The sequence below is a fragment of the Nannobrachium achirus genome (genome assembly GCF_963921795.1).
Source record: "Nannobrachium achirus genome assembly, chromosome: 13".
Taxonomy (NCBI): domain Eukaryota; kingdom Metazoa; phylum Chordata; class Actinopteri; order Myctophiformes; family Myctophidae; genus Nannobrachium; species Nannobrachium achirus.
The window spans coordinates 30,718,826-30,740,713 of NC_137833.1; the positions used below are offsets into that span (position 1 = coordinate 30,718,826).

At 43.4% G+C, this 21,888-nt stretch overlaps 1 protein-coding gene across 1 annotated transcript in view; it reads right to left on the reverse strand.

The window, feature by feature from the left end:
* The window catches only part of ppp1r21 (protein phosphatase 1, regulatory subunit 21), a 41,515-nt gene extending 22,624 nt beyond the window's left edge, over positions 1 to 18,891 (reverse strand). The window contains exons 1-9 of the mRNA XM_080739824.1: positions 17,946 to 18,891; positions 16,058 to 16,126; positions 14,745 to 14,891; positions 13,542 to 13,643; positions 12,406 to 12,570; positions 2,971 to 3,029; positions 2,095 to 2,189; positions 851 to 903; positions 454 to 603 (exon numbers count right to left, since the gene is read on the reverse strand). Of these exons, the coding sequence (XP_080595950.1) occupies positions 454 to 603; positions 851 to 903; positions 2,095 to 2,189; positions 2,971 to 3,029; positions 12,406 to 12,570; positions 13,542 to 13,643; positions 14,745 to 14,891; positions 16,058 to 16,126; positions 17,946 to 17,999 (894 nt within the window). The 5' untranslated portion in view covers positions 18,000 to 18,891. The remainder of the gene's footprint in view (positions 1 to 453; positions 604 to 850; positions 904 to 2,094; positions 2,190 to 2,970; positions 3,030 to 12,405; positions 12,571 to 13,541; positions 13,644 to 14,744; positions 14,892 to 16,057; positions 16,127 to 17,945) is intronic.
* Between the last annotated feature and the right edge of the window lie 2,997 nt (positions 18,892 to 21,888).

Consider the following 21,888-nt stretch of genomic DNA (forward strand, 5'->3'; position numbering starts at 1 on the left):
GTGTGAGGGCACCCTTACAAGTAAAAGTCTGGAATTCAAGTAAAAGTACAAAAGTATTGGTATCAAAATGTAATTAAGAGAACAAAATGAACTTAAAGTACCAAAAGTAAACAAATGTTTGAAACAAAATGTTTGAAAATAGCAGATCTACAAGCTCGCAACGCGTTGCGACGTGTTGTGAGCTTGTAGATCGTCTATTTTCAAATAGCCTAGGTATACAATTGTAGTGAAGTAAAAGTACAGTATTTGCCTCTGAGATGTAGAGGAGTAGAAGAAAAAATATTGGAAATTGTAAATACTCAAGTGAAGTACAAATACCTCATAATTGCACTTAAATACTGTACTTAAGTAAATGTACTTAGTTACTTTACACCACTGGTAATAAACGTGTAGAAATGGAATATGACTAAATGTCCATGTGTGGGGGTTTTTTTGTGTTAAAAGTGGTCTTGCCTTCTGGTTGAGAGGGGAGATGGGCTCAATGGAGGAGTCCAGCGGATAGATGTGTACTCTCTGTTCGGTGTAGGAATGGAAGTTCAACAGAGCCGCCACCAGGTCTTGTACGAGTCCTAATGCTTGAGCCGCCACGTCCCGAGCCTTCAGCTGAATTCAAAAGGAAGAGCACACAACTCCTGAAGTCTCAACAGACTGCCCACTCACATCACATGTTAACACAACTGTTGCCACCTTAAAATCTCTTTGAAGTTCCAGGCTGCCACAAGTCTCCATAGACTTCCATGTAATTCATAGTGCACGGATCACGCACGGCCATGCCTAGATCATGCACCACGTGTGTGCACGCTGTTCACAGCTTTCAAACAAAAAAATCTGCGTGGAAATCCTCACTCACCTGATGTCTTCGGTTGTGTGGTGGAACATTTAGGCTGTTGTAAACACTCAATTCTGGAGAAGACAAGAGGAAAGACCATCTGTTAGACTTGTTAGACTTGAGCTAAACCTTACTCTGAATTTGCTAAACCTTGCTATATGAATTACAACAACTCAATGTATTTTTACCCTCTATGCGAAATTACTATATGAAATTATTATATGATAGTCTCATATTACGCTGTTCACTACAATGGAATCAGTGGAGTCACTATGTTCTGTTTTTTCATCACTTGGATTAATAAAGTTACACATAAAACTGAGAATGCACAAAACTAGAAAAGAGAAGAAAGCACCACTCCCAAATGTTTTTCCACCAATTTCCAATTTCATCTGATTCACGATAAAAACCTGTTCACAAATAAAGTTTATCTAGAATAAAGTTTCCCCAGGACTACAGTGTGTTGCCCTGTTGGGCAACCACACTAATAATTTAGCTAGACCACTTTAACACAACGGCCACGCATAGAATTATTCTGGGAGGTCGTTGCATTTTAGAGGTTCTTGTGCAGAGTTCTGGGTTCATGGTTTTGGGGGGGGGGACGTCCAAGATGAGAGGAAACCTCTCTACGTCATTCATTCAACAAGACGGGGTCCAATAGCGGCGTTGCTTTCACGTGTACTGTACCTCGTACGACATGGTGCGTGGTCAGTCTATGACGTCAGTAGGCTATTATGACGTCATTCTCGAAGTTTCAGCCTGATTCGACCGCCATTGACTTCTAGTATAGATTCTTTTAATTTATTATTTTTTAATTCAGTAAATATTCAAGTAAATCAATATTGACGATATGTGAAGAATCAGGGAGTCACTTCCTTCGCCTACTGGCAGTGTGCATCAAGACATTTAGCGCTCATCTGTCCAGGCGGTTGTCAGATTAGCCACTTCTAAACAGCTACGCCTAAGGGTCGATCCATCTAGAAGAAAATGTGTATCTGTCCTCCACTCGTATTTAGAATAAGAAGAAGAAGAAGAAGAAGAATATCATCAATATGAAGTAATCAAAGTCAAGAGATTCTCAGGGAAGCCACACCATCCGTTACTAGATCCTGTCTTCTTCATATTAGTTAGCGATGTTTGAAAACGCGCAAAGAAAAACGATTACGGTAACTGATCAGCTCTGAGAATCCTAATGGGAAGTAGTTTGTTGTCAGACTTGTTTTGCTATTGTTTTGTATCTAAATGGATGTCATTCAAACACTCACTGGTGTCATTGAAGGGCACTTTCTCCTGGATGACACTGCTGCTCTGTTTCACCTGTCTGTTCAGCTCCGACTGGCACCTCTTCAGCTGCTGCTGGCTGCAGGAACCACCACGACAACATGACAACAAAGTACAAACACGCAATCACATCCTCAAGTGTTCATTTGTAACTCTTGAGTGTGTACGAATGGAACCAAATGGACCCATATTACAAATGGATACATTAACAATATTTTATTGTGCACGGACGGTGCGGTAGAAGACGCAGTAGAGAACAGAGACATAAAGGGCCAATAACCACACATCAATAGACATTACTGCCAACAGCCTCCCCCATCTCCAAACCACATCATTACCAAAGTTTATTACATTTCACCTCGTTTTCATTGTCAGCCCGCAATGACACGGTAGGAATATGATAAACACTCAAACGGGAGCAGAGAGAGGGCTGCTTAGAAACAAATACTAGTAAACAATAAGTCCTTATTGTTAGACTGCTTTACTGTGGTTCATTTGAGCCAAACGATTGAGAAATGTATTATCTGCACAATGGAAGTCAAGCTCCCCTATGTATAAATAATAATAAATAATCTTTTCATCAGCATCACTAATTATTTTATCATGCACCCATTTGGTCACAGATATACACATAACCTCAACTTTCTGTGGGGTTAATATGACCTGTATCATTGTCTTATTGATTGAGATACATTAGTTTAGATAGATAGTTCAGATAGTTTAGATAGTTTAAATAAATAGATAGACGGACAGATCTATGTGCTTTGTTTTCAATAAAATCGGGATACCATTAGAATAATACATAAATGGGTCAGAGTAACAATATGACCAGAGAATGAGGAAATGAAGGAAGCACTCACCACTCTTCTGTTCGCATTCTGCACTCTTTGGATTCCCTCTCAAGAGTCTGGGATTTCACCTTCCAGAGGACAGAATATACACACACATTACGCTATAATTATACACCATCATGCTAAAATCCAGTCAAATCGCTTGTTATGGATTAGTTACAGAGCACAAATCATATTTAACTAGCCCTTACCCGTTCAAAGATATGAGCTCCGAAATGATGTGCAGTGTGTGGATTATGGGATGTGCACTGTGCACACAGTATATGAGGGATGGAAAGTAACTTTAACTGGTGCTTGCATGCTAATATGTAGGAGCATCAATGTAAGAAATACCCGTTCCATTTAACGGCTACAGAGATACTGTGTACCGATCTGCATGATTTTGGACAACATCTGTAACAGGGCCCCCCCCCCCCCCCCCCCCCCCCCCGTGTGTGTGTGTGTGTGTGTGTGTGTGTGTGTGTGGGTTTGTGTGTGATTGTGCATGGCCTGAACAACAGCGCCCCTCCCTTAACATGTGTGGTCACAAAAGGTACTGTAGGCTAAATAGATATAGATACACCATAAAAATGCTATTATACAGCATACGATTTGTGAAAGTGACAAACGGGCTTCACAGTTCTGTCAGGTGTGTTGGTGACAGGTATTATGAATTTGAATGAGTCGTTATGGTTTCATTGTTATCACCATTCACAAATCGGTCACGTGGTGTTGGTGGCTACGTGCCTACGTCAGTCACGTAGTAGTAAAGTCAGCTGTTCACGGGCCCGCGGGTTTCAGTGAATGGAGAGGGGGTGAACGGGGAAGTCACACTTTGCTGACCGCTCGTAAGCACACAAACAACGTAATGTCATGATTTCCTTTTAAATGAATGCAATTAAATGAACTGTTTTTAAACGTTAATAAATGAACCAAACGGAGTACCCTGGAGCCGTGATTTCATGATCATGACGAACAGCGCGTCTGGCAGGTATATATTTCTCCGATTTTAGCCTCTCGGTGACTATTATAAGTTTGATACGATAGTCGCCATACATTTGTCAGCAAAACGTGACACAAACGGAAGGATTGAAGCCACGGAAGGACCCGAAAAGTCACGCATTGGACGCGGAACAAGCGATCAATGCATGGATATGCAAACAATGGAATGATCCGATCGCATGCACGGCACGCACGCATGCACGCACGCACCGAGTCACCGACACACAAAGGACCGGAGCGCATCAATGGACCATCGGTAATGTTACACAAACCTGTTGCGTTCTGTTGTTGAACTAAGTTGGTTCGTTTGGAGCCGTTTCTGCCGCTGAGTAGAAAATGTCATTGTGTTGAATGCTGGACGTCTGCGCGGCCCGCCGGGCCAAGCTTGTATTGTGTGCAACAAACAAATTAACGTGCGCTGCTTTGCTGTGCTGTCGCCGATCGCTGTGGCTGTTCTATGTATTCTGGCTGGCTTTGCTTTGGATTGATTCTCATTGTGATCATTTCGCTGTGCATTCAAAATGAGTGGAACAAATGTTGGTTCAAATGTTGGGAAACAATACATGGAAAAAAGGAAAATAATGCTCACTGAAAAGGCCCTTGGAAATAAAATTGAATCAATTCAAAAGGAACGCAAAAAGAAAGTGGATGAAATAAAGGCTCTGATAACCTCTACCAAAGAACTCATGAAAGATGAGAAAAATGTTTCACTGGTTAAAGGACAACTTGATGTGTTGATGCAATTGTCTGATGATTCCAATGCACTGCATGATTCCTTAATGCCTCTGATTCCAAATGAGGAATATGAAAAGCAAAATGAATGGTTTTCCAAGGTCAATAAATATAAAAATGTTTTCATTAAGGACGTTGATGCTTGGTTCTCAATAAACAGAGGACCTCAGCTAGAGGCTCACAACAAGCCTTCTGAAGGTGCTCAGCAGCATGAGCCTGCTGAGGAGAAAAATGGAGAACATGGTTTGGAAATTGTGGAAATGCCTGTGCTTCAGTTACACCCTGTCTATGGGGCTGCTGATGAGGAAAATGGAGAACCTGTTGTAGGAAATGTGGAAATGCATGTGTCGCAGTCACACCAGGTCTATAATGTTTCTCCAGAGGAAAATGTAGAATATGGTGGCGTGGAAGTTGTGGAGGTGATTGTGCCTCAGCCACAACATGTGCATGATGCTCAGGAGGATATTAGACCAATTGACAGCATATCAAACCAGAGCAGCAAAAATCGTGGCACAAAATCTATACGATCAAAAGTTTCCTCGACTGCATCTGCGTGCATCAAAGCAGAGGCTGAAATGGCCGCTTTGAGGGCTCGACAAAAGTTGCTTCAACAGAAACATGCCCTTGAGGAACAGGAAGCTCAAATAAGAAAACAAAAGGAACAACTTGAACTGGACGCAGACATAGCCGCATCGGCGGCAAAACTGAACGTTTTGAGAACCTCTCAGTCAGGAGTGAGGAGTGCTGCTTCTCATAAATTGGATGGAATGGAATCCTATTTTGAAAAGGGCCTCAACATTAATGCAGAGACATTTGTACCATATAAGGATGGAAGGGGACAACCTGCAGGTGTTGGAGGCACAAGGCCAAAACAAAGGCAGCCTGAGAGAGCCAGACATCTCCAGAAACCCTCAGCACTCACACAGACTCGGAGGGCAGTACCAAATTATGCTACAGAGCACTTAGCTCTTCCACAGAAACAGAGCATGGTCCCAAAGGTTACGGGGCCTCCATTGTCCCTGTACAAAGACATGCAATCTTTTTCTAGGAACGCCAGCACTGAACAGAACAACATTATGTCTATAATGCAAAAGCAAAACGAAATAACTGCAATGTTGGTGCACCAGCAATGCATTGCTTCGCTACCTAAAAGAGACGTCCAACTATTCGACGGTGACCCTCTGCAGTACCATGCTTTTGTGCAGTCATTTGAGCAGACCATAGAAGGGAGGACTGACAATACTGTTGATCTCCTGCACTACCTGGAGCAATACACCAGGGGGCAGCCTCAACAGTTAGTCAGAAGCTGCCAACACATGACTGACGGCACTGGATATGCTACGGCAAAAGCTTTACTCCAGGAGCACTTTGGAAATGAGCACGTCATAGCATCTGCCTATATGGACAAAATCTTTGCATGGCCAGCAATCAAGTCAGAGGATGGGAAAGCCTTGCAAGCGTATAGCTTATTCTTACGCGGATGCTGCAATGCCATGAAAGATGTCTACGACTTATGTGACCTGAATACATCTGCAAACATGCTCGCTGTGATCAAGAAGCTGCCCTACAAGTTAAGGGACAAGTGGCGAACAGAAGCATGTAACATCCAAGAAAGACTTCGCAAAAGAGCTATGTTTGCTGATATTGTGAACTTTATTGAGCGTGAAGTGAGAATCGCTACAGACCCTGTATTTGGAGACATACAAGACGCTCCAACGATGGGGGCTTTCAAAGAAAGTGGCAGAGCTAAACCTGTACCTCGTCTTCAGGCTAGAGGGAGCAGCTTTGCCACAACCTTTGCAACTGTTGAAAGAGAAGCTCTTAAGGAAAACCATAGGAAGACTTGCCTTTTCTGCAAAAATGATGGACACAAACTGGAGTCGTGCACTCTATTGGAGAGTAGAGCTCACAGTGAGAAGATGGAGTTCCTGAAAAGGAATGGAGTTTGCTTTGGCTGCCTGTGCATTGGGCACATCAGCAGAGAATGCAGGGAACGTCTGTCTTGCAAGACATGTGGCTCACGACACCCTAGCCTACTTCACATCCACTTTAAGGAGAATGGTGATGCAGAGAAAGGCAGGAGCAACTCAGACAGAGCAGTGGACCGAGCTCTAGTTGAAATCCAAACCGGTGGTCTTACTGGGGCCGGTGATCAAGAATGTAAACTTGCCATCGTACCAGTTAAGGTTAAATCGAGTAAAGGTCAAAGGTCAGTGGAGACCTATGCCTTTCTGGACCCAGGGAGTTCAGCATCCTTCTGCACGACTGGTCTGATGGATAAACTGGGACTCTCTGGGAGGAAAACAAGGATCCTTTTACGTACCATGGGCCAAGAAAAGGTGGTTGACAGTCGCATTGCATCCGACCTGGAAGTCGCTGGATTGGACAGTGACTGGTACTGTGATTTGCCCAAGGTCTTCACACAACATCAGATGCCTGTTAACAGAAGGAACATCCCACGACAGCAAGATCTGAAAAAATGGCCTCATCTGAAGCATGTCTATCTGCCACAGATAGATGCGGATGTGGAGATGTTGATTGGCCTGAATGTTCCTAAAGCCTTGGAACCCCTGGAAGTCATCCGAAGCGTTGATGGAGGGCCATATGCGGTCAAGACAATGCTCGGATGGACTGTAAATGGACCACTTGGAGAATACTGCAGTGATGATCCTGTTTCTCAGTCCGCTATCACCATTAACAGAATCTCTGCTGTCACCCTCGATGAGCTCTGGAACCAACAATTCAAGACAGATTTCCCTGAAAACAGCCAGGATGAACTGCAAGGGCAGTCAAGGGAGGATCGTAGATTTCTGGAAATGACTGCTGAAACTGTGGAAATGGTTGACGGCCATTACGTTGTTGGATTGCCACTGAAGGATAAAACTATAATCATGCCCAACAATCGTAAAGTTGCTGAGCAACGCACCCTCAACCTGAAGAGGAGGTTCAGCAGGGATGCATCCTTCCATAAGGACTACACTGCATTTATGGAAAACCTGATTTCCAGTGGATACGCTGAGAGAGTGCCAACTACAGGACTGGAGCGAAGTGACGGTAAGGTTTGGTATATCCCTCATCACGGGGTATACCATCCCAAGAAAGGAAAGATCCGTGTGGTCTTTGATTGTGCAGCATCATTTCAAGGTGCATCGCTCAATGCACATCTCTTGCAAGGACCGGACCTGACAAGCGGGTTGGTTGGAGTCTTGACCAGGTTTAGGATGGAGCCCATTGTCCTAATGTCTGACATTGAGGCCATGTTCCATCAAGTTCGAGTGCCAGAAGCAGATGCAGACTTGCTTCGATTCCTCTGGTGGCCCAATGGGGACTTCAGTCAACAAATGGTGCAATACCGGATGGTTGTCCATTTGTTTGGCGCGACATCATCACCAAGCTGCGCTAATTTCGCTCTCCGAAAGTGCGCCGAAGATAACAAACAGCTCTTCAGCCAGCAGGCGTTCGAGACCATCATGCACAGTTTCTATGTTGACGACTGCCTTGCTTCCATAGCCTCAGAGAATGAAGCCATATCCCTTTACCAGGACTTGGTAAACCTCTGCTCCATGGGAGGCTTCCGTTTAACAAAATGGCTGAGTAACAGTCGCCGTGTGCTGGCAGCGATACCAGAGGAGGAAAGAGCAAAGGAGGTCAAAGACCTGGATTTGGACAACGACATCCTACCAGTTGAGCGGGCACTGGGAGTGCGTTGGTGTGTCCAATCAGACACCTTTAAGTTCAGTATAACCTTTCAGGACAAACCACTGACACGTAGAGGAATCCTTTCTACTGTCAGCTCTTTCTATGACCCCCTTGGAATCTTGTCCCCTGTGGTTTTCACAGCCAAGAGGATTATTCAAGACTTATGCCGGAAGGGACTAGGATGGGACGATGTCATACCAACATCTGTGGCACAGGAGTGGGCTGACTGGCTCAAGGAGTTACACCTGTTGGAGGGCTTCAGCATCAGACGATGTTTAAAACCAGACAACTTTGGAGAAGCAACCAGCGCCCAGTTGCATCACTTTGCTGACGCAAGTGAGGAGGGATACGGTACTGTCACGTACCTGCTGTTGCGCAATGACCAGTCTCAAACTCACATTGCCTTTGTGATGGGAAAATCCAGGGTGACACCCTTAAAGCCTGTGACGATCCCACGTATGGAGTTGACTGCAGCAGTCGTTGCAGCTCGCATGGACAAGCTATGGAGGAAGGAAATAAGACTGCAGCTGCAAGACAGTGTTTTCTGGTCAGACAGTACTTCTGTACTGAAATACATAAAGAACGAATCGTCAAGATTTCGCATCTTTGTAGCGAACAGAGTAACAGAGATCCTCAAGATGTCCGATGCTTCACAGTGGAGGTATGTGAATACAGCACACAATCCTGCAGACCTTGCCTCCAGAGGCATGAAGGCAGAGCTGTTCCTTAAGAACGCCACGTGGATATCTGGACCTCCATTTCTTATACAGCCAGAGGAGACATGGCCTCTTAACCCAGACCACTTGGGAGAACTTTCACCTGAAGACCCAGAGGTTAAGGTGTCAGCTGCTACTGTCTCTGTGGAGCAAGAGGAGGATGACGCTGTGACAAGATTGATCAACCGCAGCTCATCTTGGAGACATCTCACAAGAGTGATGGCATGGATCCTGAGGCTCAGAACCTTACTTCGTGATAACAGGAAGAGGAGAGAAGTCACTGGAGGTGCTTCTCAGCCAGCATCAAAGGCTACGGGACACAAAGATGTTCTCGACAAGGAGAAATGTCTCTCATTGGAAGAAATCAAAGAGGCTGAACTGGAGATAATCAAGTACAGTCAAAGAAGAAGGTTCCCTGAAGAGTTCTCCTGCCTCCAAAAGGGAGAGTGTGTGAAAGGGAACAGTCACATTTACAGACTCAGTCCATTACTGGAAGAAGGTGTGTTGAGAGTCGGAGGCCGACTTAGTAAGGCTGCCATGCCTGAAGAGTCTAAACATCCAGCCATAATTGCTAAAGATCTCCACATATCAGACCTCATCCTACGCCAAATACACGAGGAAGTTGGCCACAGTGGCAGGAACCATATGTTGTCGAGGCTGCGTCAGCGCTATTGGATCCCTGCTGCAGGTGTTGCCATAAGGAAGATCATTTCTAGATGTGTTATTTGTCGTCGGCTACAGGGAGCTGCGGGTCAACAACAAATGGCAGACTTGCCTGGTGACAGAGTTTCAACAGGAGAACCTCCGTTCACTTATGTCGGAGTTGACTATTTTGGCCCATTTGACATCAAGCGTGGCAGGAGTCTTGTGAAAAGATATGGAGTGATCTTCACATGTTTGACAATAAGAGCTGTGCACATTGAAGTTGCCTCATCTCTGGACACAGATTCGTTCATCAACGCCTTGCGGCGCTTCGTTGCAAGAAGAGGACAGATCAAAGAGCTGCGCTCTGACAATGGCACTAATTTCATCGGTGCAGAGCGTGAGCTTAAACGAGCTATTGAAGGATGGAACTTGGAGCAGATCAACGATGTGCTCTCAACAAAAGGAATCAAGTGGACTTTTAACCCTCCTACCGGATCACATCACGGCGGAGCCTGGGAGAGGTTGATCCGTTCCATTAGAAAGATTCTTAACTCCACTTTGAGGACACAAAGTTTGGATGAGGAGGGACTCCAAACAGTACTCTGCGAGGTGGAATCAATCCTCAACAGTAGGCCTCTCACTAAAGAATCCACAGACCCGAATGACTTGGAGGCTTTAACCCCCAATCATCTTCTGCTTCTTAAAGTCAAGCCCAGCTTACCACCTGGTCTGTTTCACAAGGAGGACAGCTATGCACGCCGGAAATGGAAGCAGGTGCAATACATCTCTGATCTATTCTGGAAAAGGTGGATTAAGGAGTACCTGCCACAACTGCAGGAAAGACAGAAGTGGACAAAGATCAAGCGGAACTTTATCCCTGGAGACATAGTGCTCATAATGGACGACTCCGCACCTCGGAATTCTTGGATCATTGGGAGGATTATAGAGACAATGCCAGATAGGAATGGACTTGTGCGACAGGTCCGGATCAAGACCCGGACCAGCATTCTCTGCAGACCTGTGTCCAAGATCTGCCTTCTTCAGGAGTCGACAGAAGCGTGAAGGCTTCGCTTTGTTTCCATGGATACGGATTAATTGACTTTTGCAAGACATCGGAGTGCTTTGACTTCTTTGACTTTTGCGTGACTTTCAATTGACTTGATTTTGGGGTGGGGGTCGATTCAAGAAGAGTGAACCAAGACCTGCAATGGACTAACGAACTATGATCGACCGTCTTGCGCAAAAAAATCGCAAAAGAAAGTGCCCAGAAATGTGAAAAAGAGAAAAAAGGGCAAAGAAAATTGTAATGTATTGTTTTCCCATTATGAATTGATTCATTGGTAATTATTACTGTGTAATTATATGTAATAATTAGGGGCCGGAATGTTGGTGACAGGTATTATGAATTTGAATGAGTCGTTATGGTTTCATTGTTATCACCATTCACAAATCGGTCACGTGGTGTTGGTGGCTACGTGCCTACGTCAGTCACGTAGTAGTAAAGTCAGCTGTTCACGGGCCCGCGGGTTTCAGTGAATGGAGAGGGGGTGAACGGGGAAGTCACACTTTGCTGACCGCTCGTAAGCACACAAACAACGTAATGTCATGATTTCCTTTTAAATGAATGCAATTAAATGAACTGTTTTTAAACGTTAATAAATGAACCAAACGGAGTACCCTGGAGCCGTGATTTCATGATCATGACGAACAGCGCGTCTGGCAGGTATATATTTCTCCGATTTTAGCCTCTCGGTGACTATTATAAGTTTGATACGATAGTCGCCATACAAGGTGTGTTCATATGCTGATGGTGATGCGATTTCAGATCAATTGCTCCAGCCACCGAGGAGAAACGCTGGGACAGACAGACACTCACTCACTCACTCACTCAGTCAGACATTCGCAAAATTATAGTATAGATATATACTAATTATTTTGTCTATGCTATTGGACCCGGCAACTACCGGCGATAGCAGGCGATGAGGCAATAGTCGAAAAGTAGGTGGAGGAACGTCGTCCAAAAACATGAAAATATTCTATCTTTTTGGATGACATGGTCCTGGCAATAGCAAATCAAATTCAAGTGTTGCTCTGTTTACCCAATGGAGGACGTACGGTAACGGCGGCTGGAACGGCCACTAGGAGATTTTTACCGACCAGAGACGCCAAGCTCACAACGCATCGCCATGCAACAGATCGTAAGCTTGTGCATCAGCTATTTCCGGCATGTGACACTAGCATCCTACTGTAAGGATGGGACGATAATCGTTATTATCGTTTATCGTGACAAAAACTCACAATAATCGTATCGTGGAGATTTACATTTATCATGAAATTATCCTCCATCATGCACTGGGATCAATTCACCTTTTATTTGCTGAGCTGCATATCCGGTACTATTTATAACCTCTATAATTGGTAAAACGGACCTGGAAATAACGTACTTGATACAGTCTTTTTTTTTCATTCTCTACAAAAATCTCTTTGCCTAAAGAATTGCATCTGCTGATCTACAAGCTCACTGCAATTCTTTGGCAAACGTTCCGCCCCAGGATAATGTATGGGGTTGGGGATATTTTAAATATCGCGATAATATCGTAAATCACAATTCTTTTGGTCACAAAAATCGTGACATGAAATTGTCCTATCGTCCCATCCCTAGTCCCCTCACCTCTAGGCGGGCCTTATCACTCTGTAGCCTCTCGATGGTTTCCATGTACTTGGTGGTGAGTCCGTCCACCACGGCCTGGTGCTGCTCAGTGTCTTTCTCAAGCTGTTCCAATCGAGCCCTCAGCTCGGCCTCCTGCTTCCTGTGCTGCTCACCGGCCTCGTAGAACTGACAGGAGGGAACGCAAAGCAAAGACTTCAGTCACACACATTTACTGACACCAGAGTTTAATTTGACCACAAATTTGGATTTAGTTCTAGTCGGCAGTGGCTCAGGGGTAGAGTCATTAGAACACGGAGGGTTCCCGTAAAGGTTCCCAGTTCGATTCCGGGCCCCACCAGAGTTAGTGTCGAAGAGTCCTTGAGATATAGACGGACGAGACTTCATTCTTCTTCTCTGAATGTAAACATCGCCATTTCAGGATGTGGAATGCTGTTAGGGGATTAACTGCGGGCTACAACGTCTTTTGGAACTATAAATAGATGATTTATGAAGAAAAAAGTAACTTTGCAGCGGTGAAAATTAGCGCTTTTGGAGGACTGCATTTACCCCCGTTTTGGCAGTGGGGAGGGATCTGGAGGAGTCCTGGGATGTAGGAACAGGGACAACTATAACAGAAATCCATCATACAAGGTATGTACGGTACATACGTGATAAAAGGCTGATTAAGGGGATGATATGTTTTATTCTGGACTTTTCCTTTAATACCTGAGATTCAAACAGGGGTCCCCAGCATGGGAAACCAAACCTCTATCGCTAGGCCAAGAGGGAATCCCCCTGGGTCACAGGAGATATCAGGCTTTTGGTGTGTGATCAATACACAGTGTTACCTCTATTTTAGATTTATAACACAGTGTCAGCTTCACCAGCCCGCATCCAGCGTGCAGAGATGCACTCAGTGATTAATGTGGAGTGCATCTGTTTGCAAGCAGATACACTCCACATTAGCTCTGCATTCAGTGAGCTAATAATGGCAAACTGTGGCCCTATTTTGGGCATGTCATAGTTTCAAGATATATATATATATGTTTTGTTCAACAAAAATGTTAAATATTTCAAAAACAGCTTGACAAGCTCACAACGTGTCACGATGCGAGGCGGTGTGATCTACTATTGTGGTTAATGGATAAGCTGCCAACCTGGATGTGCAGTCTCTCATTCTCCTGGATCTTTTTCTGCAGGTCTTCATCGAAGACATTTTGGGTCTGCAGGCCTTGCTGTGACGGGGACTCTCCTTTATTCTGGAGGCGAGAAAGAAAACATGGTGCACACTGCATAGTAAATGGTAAGATCTCCTGGGATCATTTGTACCCAACTTGTGTGAAACCACAAAGAGCACCCAGTATGTTGCATACGTCTGACCAATACTATGCAACTGTCAAGATTTCTACCAGATATTATTGAATTTACTTTTCAACCCCAGAAATGTAATAATCATGTATCAATCCAGCCACGGCAGCCTACTGACTACTCCCACCAAGTTTGTCTATCTGTCCGCAAAGGATTACATTACTTTATCCAATTTCACACAAGGAATCCAAAACATCAAACTTCATCATGCTATTGCTACACTATTTTCTTTCCCAAGATATGACTAATTATGTCCTTTTGATCTTGTCCTTGATTGTAAGCTTGACCTTTTAAACCCAAATGTTAATCGTCACCTCCAAGTCAATCCATCCATTCTACATGCTACAACCTATATATTTTGTTCTTTATTTTTCTTGCTTGATCTCCCCAATCTCTTCTTCCTTTTCTTTCTTCTAAAGAAATAATGATACGATGGGAACTTTGCAGGAAAACAAATTTCACCCACGTCTTTACTTTAAACTGTAAACCTGTGATGTGACAACCAAATGGGATCTTCGTCAGGTCATACCTGACACTCAAATTACGATACTAAATAAATGTTGTGGCATCAGACAAGACGTTCCAAGCTGTCTTTCCAGTAGGCCTGTTACAATTATTACATAATCACCTAATCGCAATTATTTGACATAATTGCAGTTACTTGTCATTACATTAGCGCAATTATTTTTGGGAAATCGTCATAATCGTTTCCATGTTGAAAAATGTTCATGTATTTTTAAATATTTTCAAAAATAGTGGAAATAGCTGATCTACAAGCATGTTATTTTAAGTATAAGTATAAAGTTGTCAAATATGTCAGTCATTGATTTGTATGTCATATCTGCCATGTGCAACTTCAAAGCCTAAAAACATAAATATAATTGTCAACAACAAAAACACAATTAAATTGCAATTATTTGAGTGACAATTAATCGTCATGTAAAATATCATAATCGTGACAGCACCAGTAGCTAGCCATTCCTTGAGCCTACCTTGCCCTTTTTGCCCTTGGCTTCACTGGCAGTGAGCTCCTCCTGCAGCAGCTCCACTCTCTTGGCTAGCTGCTGGTTCCGGAAGCTCAGGCTGTCCATCTCTTGCTCCACCTTCCTTAGGCTCTGGTCCCTCTGTTTCAGCTGGTCCTGAGGTGGGGAAAGCAACAACACATATCAGGGCTAATGTACTGTACCCGTCCAAGCCAGTGTTTCCTAAACACTGGGTCGGGGACTAACCCACGTCCCACAGACCCATTTTTATGGGTCACGACAAAAAGCATCTTTATCTTTTATTTCAAAATATCTTCAAAAACCCACAAATGACTGTAAAACGTTGTATACACACTCCCTAGAGACCACGGAAAAACCTTTGTCCTGCATTTTTCACATCTGCCTTTTATTAGTGCTACCAGAAGGCCAACTTATGTAAAACACATTTTTTGATTTTACTCCTTCAGATTTTATCCAAAAATCAGCAAATCAGTACAGTGTCTCTACAGTCGTGATCTAGACGGATCTGTCCGATATTTCATATCTCTTCCTAATTGGCTAATATTGCCTTCCAAACTTTTCAGGCTTGCTCGGTTTTCAACAAAATGCCTCAAATCACGAACGCAGCTTGCGATTTCCGTTACATTTTGTAAGCATATTCCCACTTGGTCAAGGAACAAATGCAACCCTTTTCACATTGGCCTATTAAAGCGCCACCAGCAGGTCGACCTTTGCAAAACATTTTTTTGGAACAAAATGCTTCAAATCATGCATGCAGCACCCAATTGCTGTTAAAGGCCGAAGAACACATGGCACCCTTTTCACATTGGCTTATTATAGCGACACCAGGTGGCCACAATAACGTACCTGACCTGGCGGAGACCTGTGCTCGGAAGAGCACTGCTTCTAGTTAATAATTTCATGAATAAATACAACAATCAAAGAAATGCCATGAATTAGAAGAGAAAAAAAAACGAAAAAATTAAAATGGCAGATATACAAGCTCACAACACGTCACATCGTGACACGTTGTAAGCTTGTTGATCGTCTATTTTCACAAATGTATTTTTGGGGTCTTGAGCAAAAAGGTTTGGGGGCCGCTGGTCTAAACCACACAAATCTACCATTTAATATTTTTTATTGTACTTTATATTTGGGTCCACACTGTTGAGAAGGCTTTAAGCACTAGCAACATTGCTTGCAGTGAAAAGGACCTGCAATGTTGCCACAGCTTAAGCTGTATTGTAATTGTGACTGACAATAGAGTCCTGTAGATCGGCGCTACTGGAGAATATTGTTGAAAGTGGTTGATGAAGATTTACCTTGAGTGAGGCGGAGTTGGCCTGTTCATCCACCACTCCCTTCTTCAGGACCTGGTTCTGGGCACGAAGCTGTACAGAACAACAAACAGAACATGACATGTAGAGACTGAGACAGCTTTGGAGCGCATGGCCAAGAAGTCTATTAATAACTATAACAAGCTTTATCCACCTGTTTCCGCGAGAATTTACTGTAGCATTATTTGCGGGACACTTCCGGTTAACAGCAGACATACAAGCTCACGTCGCGTCGCAGATGCAACCGTTGTGAGCTTGTAGATCACTCTCGGCTGCGGCGCCGGAAGCTGCCTGCACATTCTGCGCAATGCACGATGGGATGTTGGAAAGTTGTGGATATAGACTCATTAAGCTTCCCTTTCTAATTGACATAATAACAGAAACGTTATAGGGGGAACCACACATTAGGCCTACTGCAATAAGAATAAAAGAGAATAGGCTAAAATGTACATGGTAAATGGTAAATGTTGCACTGCACTTATATATTCATAAATGAGGTTTATGAAAATAATATCTTGAACAACCTGTCAACTTAAGCGAAGAAAATTATGTAAAAACGATGTCATCTTTATCGTTCATTCCTGCAAGGGTTTTCATAGCTTTCATAACTCATCTCCTGTGTCCTCCTGTACGACTACATGTTTTGTAGGGGTTACACTGAATTGTTGCAGAATCATGAGTAAAAAACACAAGAGTCAGCTGTTCTTGGGCAGGATATGGACTAGTGCACAGCTAACAGGGAGATTTATAGGCCTAGAAGATGACCAGGAAACAGCAGCACACGTGTTGTCAGCTGACGGTGACAAAGGGTACAAAAACAATGTGTAGTAGTGTGGTAGTCCACACAAAATGACACTACTGTTCAATGTTTTCCCCCCACATGTCAGAAGCAAGACTAGCGATTATACAGATCTGTCTTTTGCTGAATTGAATACACAGTCAGAAACACGACGCTACAAGTCCTCCGTACTTTTTGTGTGTCATCGTTTTCGCCTTAAAGTCTTCCTGTAAAACGTCCTGTTTACATTTGAAATTGTGACTTAATAAAAGTACCCGTACAAAGGTTATTGTCCACAATTTTCTGCAACACTGTGTGCCCAGTAGAGTAACATAAAGTAACACTACACGTTTTAATGTTCTGTAACCACAAGGTAGGAATTTTGCTCGTCAATGGCAGTCATTCAATGCTGATTCAGCAATGACATTACATACAGAGGGACTTTTGATCTCAAACACTGACTAAAGACAGGGGCTATAAAGCCAAAAGTTGTGGTGAATGATTAATGAATCAACCCATTATATTTTCACCTAACTTCCATTCAGTGTACTGTAGCACAAATCACATTAGAACAATGACAGCTTGTGTCTGCCAGTGCCAATGCCTGCCTGCCAGGTCATCATTAAGTATGATCCTGCCAATGCCATCATAGCCTATGCCACATTTGGGGACAAACGTCGGTTATGAAAGCCTGTTAATTGAGGAAGGCATATCAAATTGGGGCCCAAAATTGTTGTCCCCAAATTATATATAATACTGAAGATTCATATGGTTGTGTTGTGGGTGGTTAGTTATAGGGTCAGGAGATGGAATTAATGTAAGTCAATGCAATGAATGACCACAAAACTCTGCAACACAAACGTGTGTGTGTGTGTGTGTGTGTGTGTGTGTGTGTGTGTGTGTGTGGTTCTCAAAGTGGGACTCTGTTCATTTAGGGGGGTCTAAATGGACCCATACAAGTCTGTAACTCTGACAGTGTACAAATGACAGGAGAGGTTCATTTGGTTCCATTTGTACACTGTCAGGGTTAAGAGGAGACCTTGACATTTGAAAGTTTGAGAAACACTGAGATATTGAACGTATAGCGTCATTTACCTTGGAATACTCCTGTGCCAACTTGGTGTATTTTGCTTGCAGGTCTGCAGCCATCGTGGAGGTTTAACCCTGGCTACTGAATACACAGATAATGCCTACCACAACCAACCAACCACCAGACAGACCGTTTGCTCCTCTCTGCGGCTCCTCGCCTTGGTGACAGCTGCTTTTTCCACTGACACTGGCAGGATACGGCCGGTGCCGCTTGGATGGATGGATGAGGCTAGTCGTCAACCTGCTATGGACTCTTTGCTTGCATGCATTTAGATGACAACTAGAGTCTGTCCCCGGCTCTGTGCTCCCTGTGGTCAGACGGGGTGAAGACTGACGCCGGGTGCATTGTGACGATGACACGGGGACGGAGGAACCGTTGTCTCTGGCTGCTGCGGGGGATCATCTGATTACATTTGGAGGAAGGGGAAAAAAAGAGAGTCGGATATGCTAGCTAACTAAGCTAACTAGCTAACCTGTTCCCGACAAACCTCGCTTCTTCGCCAGGCTTTGCGCAGCACCCGTGGGAAGCCTGGTTTCTATTGCGAATCAACCAGTGTGATCCGGTCTAGAGCCCGCCCACTGTATCCGGTCATTTACACGCACACATTACGTGCGAGAAACGTTTCCGTATCCGGTATTAGACCCAGACCGGATCAGCAACTTGCAAAGCAACTTTTCCTGCTCCTGACTAGCCTTTCACCACCACGACAACAACAAATGCCGAACAGTGTCACAGCCGGAAAAGTAATTTCGTTGCCAGCACGTCCTGGTAGATGCGATAGTGAATGATGATTATCATGTGTCAGTACGGTAGAGAATCAGTAGCGATAACGAACAGCTGACAGGCTCTCCTTCACGTTCAACTCAACCCATTACTTTCATTTTCTATCAAGACCATCATCGTCGTCGGACCGGAGAGAAGTCCCACACGGTTCAAAGGTCCAAGGATGAGACCATTAACAAACCAAACCAACACTGTCCTCTAGCGTTTGGATGTCTAGTGTGTAGGCTATTATGTATGTATTTTTTTGGGCAGTTTATTTCATCCAGTGGTGGGAAAATTACTCACATTTACTTTTACTAGTAAAAAAAAAAAAAAGAAAGAAAGAAAAACTCATACCAATAGCAAAATGTAATACCAAAGTAAAAGTCCTGAATTAAAGGTTTACTTGAGTAAAAGTACAAAAGTATTGGCATCAAAATTAACTTAATGTACCAAAAGTAAAAGTACTAATTTTGCAGAATGTCCCATTTCAAGTTTTCAAGTGTATAAACGTTCACAATGCATCACATTGTGTGAGCTTTGTAGAGCTTGTAGAGCTGCTATTTTCAAATCACCGAAATGTATAATGCTGAAGTGGTTAATGTAGGCCTATGTTTTGTGATAATAATCCAAATCTAGTAGCAGACTAAACTGATTTTGATATTAACTAATTTACATTTTGGAACCCCTTTTCTTTTAATTAATAAAATGTCATAATGACCTAGAATGGACAGTATGTTAATACAATATAGGCTACTAACTAATACAATTTGTCTGGTTGTATATTGTTTCCCTGCTCTTCTATTGAGACATCGAGATTGTGTCAAAGGTCATGTCTCACCCAGACACAGGCTCTGGCACGAATCTTGACCTGATGGCCAAGATTCAATTTAACCCTGAGCTATTACCTCAAAGGTAACATGTCAGCACTTGCACAGGAAACCAGGTTCAAATCCAGCGTAGAAGAGGAATGATGTGAAATAGTAGTAGGCCTATATGATATAGGCCTACTACTTTATTGTCAGATCACACTGAAATGTGTCTTGCGAGCTGCGACCCAGGAGCAATTTATGCGATACACACGTTTGACATAACAAAGAACAAAATCGAGATTACATACATAAAGACATAAAGACAAGAGCAATGTCCACCACTTAGCCTACCTCTACAAAGTAGGCTAAGCGGTGGCCTACACTTAGGTTAAGGTTTAGGAAAGGGTAATAATAACAACAATAATAATAGTTTTTACAAGGTCTTAAATTAGTGAAAAGAAACAAGAATATAATGATGTCAAATTTACCACCAGTCAAACTGGTGGTAAATAATCCAACCATTGTGGGGTCAACTGCATGTTAATTCACAGATGAATGTCTAGATTCCAGGATAATCCCATGTAGTCCTAGTTTTATCCCTGATTAATAGAAACCTTTTGCATCTTTCCATTGTTGTTTACTTACTTTGTCTTGCTGCTTGTGCGCTGTTGTTTTATTTTTATCGTGTTCTTTTGTTTAAAGCACTTTGTAACCCTGTTTTGAAAAGTGCTAGATAAAGTTTATCATTAATATAATAATTATTATTGTGGTAATGGATATGCCTATATGCCAGGGTGTGAGGTCTAAAGCAGAAGTGGGTCAGTTTACTCTGGTGTTGTGTAGCATAGAATTTGTGTTTCCCCCCCGAAGATATCAGTGGCCTTGTTTCACACAGAAGTTCAATGAAATGCTATGGTACACATCATGACATCCACTAGCCCAGCTAGTGCTTCTCAAAGTGGGGTTTTGGGGACCCCCAGGGGTTCTTTAGGGGGTCCCCAGCTAAATTAGTTAATATAGTATAAAATCACCTTAACTCTACCCTAGTATACATTGGCTATTTCTAAAAAGTCTTGGGAGGAAAAGTGTTTAACAACACAAATCCATAACTATAGCGCAGTGGCTTGAGTCTCTTTGAGTGGCAAACACATGAATCATTACACTTCATTCATAATAATTATTTTCAACCTTCACACAACAGTCGTCATGATGACTCACAATTGGGACCGGTTAAATATAGGCTATTCTAGCAGCAGTCTGTCAATACTTTTCCCAGAAGAAAAGGCTTGTCGACGTCTCTTTTAATGATGAATAAAAGACCCTTTGCTCTGTTTGTTGATATATTCTTGATCTTAAAAAGGATACGGGCAAAACATAAACTCTCACTCACATTCACTCAGACTAAAAGCCCGCAGCCAGTGGCTCCGGTATTGTCTGGTTGCTTGGCAACTGTCGGCGTGGCGTGGTTGCTAGGGCCATGTGGGAAGAGGGGGGAGGAGGAGGAGGTAGTGCTGCTCTGATTTCTAGCTCACTGGCTTCTCAACGTCAGGACCGGGGACCACCACAGGGTCTGTAAGTCTGAGAGCACACACAAATGGAACCAAATGGACTGGTGAGGGTCCATTTGGTTCCATTTGTGCACTCTCAGAGCTCAATTAACACTGATACTTTAAGTGTCGATTGGGGTTCCCAGAGAGAGAGATAAAAAACATATTGTATACTTGAGTTACAGATCTGTGAGGGTCCATTTGGACCCCTCGTGGGCCTCGGACCAGACATTGATAAACAGTGTTCTAGCTGAGGCAGTCAGTATAGGGAGAAGCCCCCATCCAACACACACACTGAACAATAGAAGCCGTGCCAATGAGCCTGGGGCTAGTCAGACAACCCCTTGTTCGGGGTCACGCTGTGTTCAATCCTGCAGTCCGCCATGACTAATTAACTTACAGAGAAGTGTCGTTAGGACATCTGATGATGCATCCATCAAAAGACACACACAAGCTTCGGAAATCAAAACTAACCATAGGCTGCTGGACTTTCTGTCCTGGCAACTCTAACCCTGCCTCACGTGTTGTTGACGTGCTCAAAGAGACATGAAAATGAAATGGAAGGGGCGGAAAAGCATGTGCAGATCTGAACAGGCTGAAAGAAAATTTTGCAAACTACAACACTATAGACTGCTAGAAACACAGAGCGAGCAAAGCAGATGAAGTAGATGGACTATTATAGGTGGTTATAATTTTAATCATGTCACCAACACCTACACAGTAGGTGGCAATGTTGATCAAGAAATTAGCACAAACAAAAAGTATCATGAAAGTAAGACAACAGAATTTAATTCTTGTTTCAGCACAGGCCATTCGCTGATAATAGG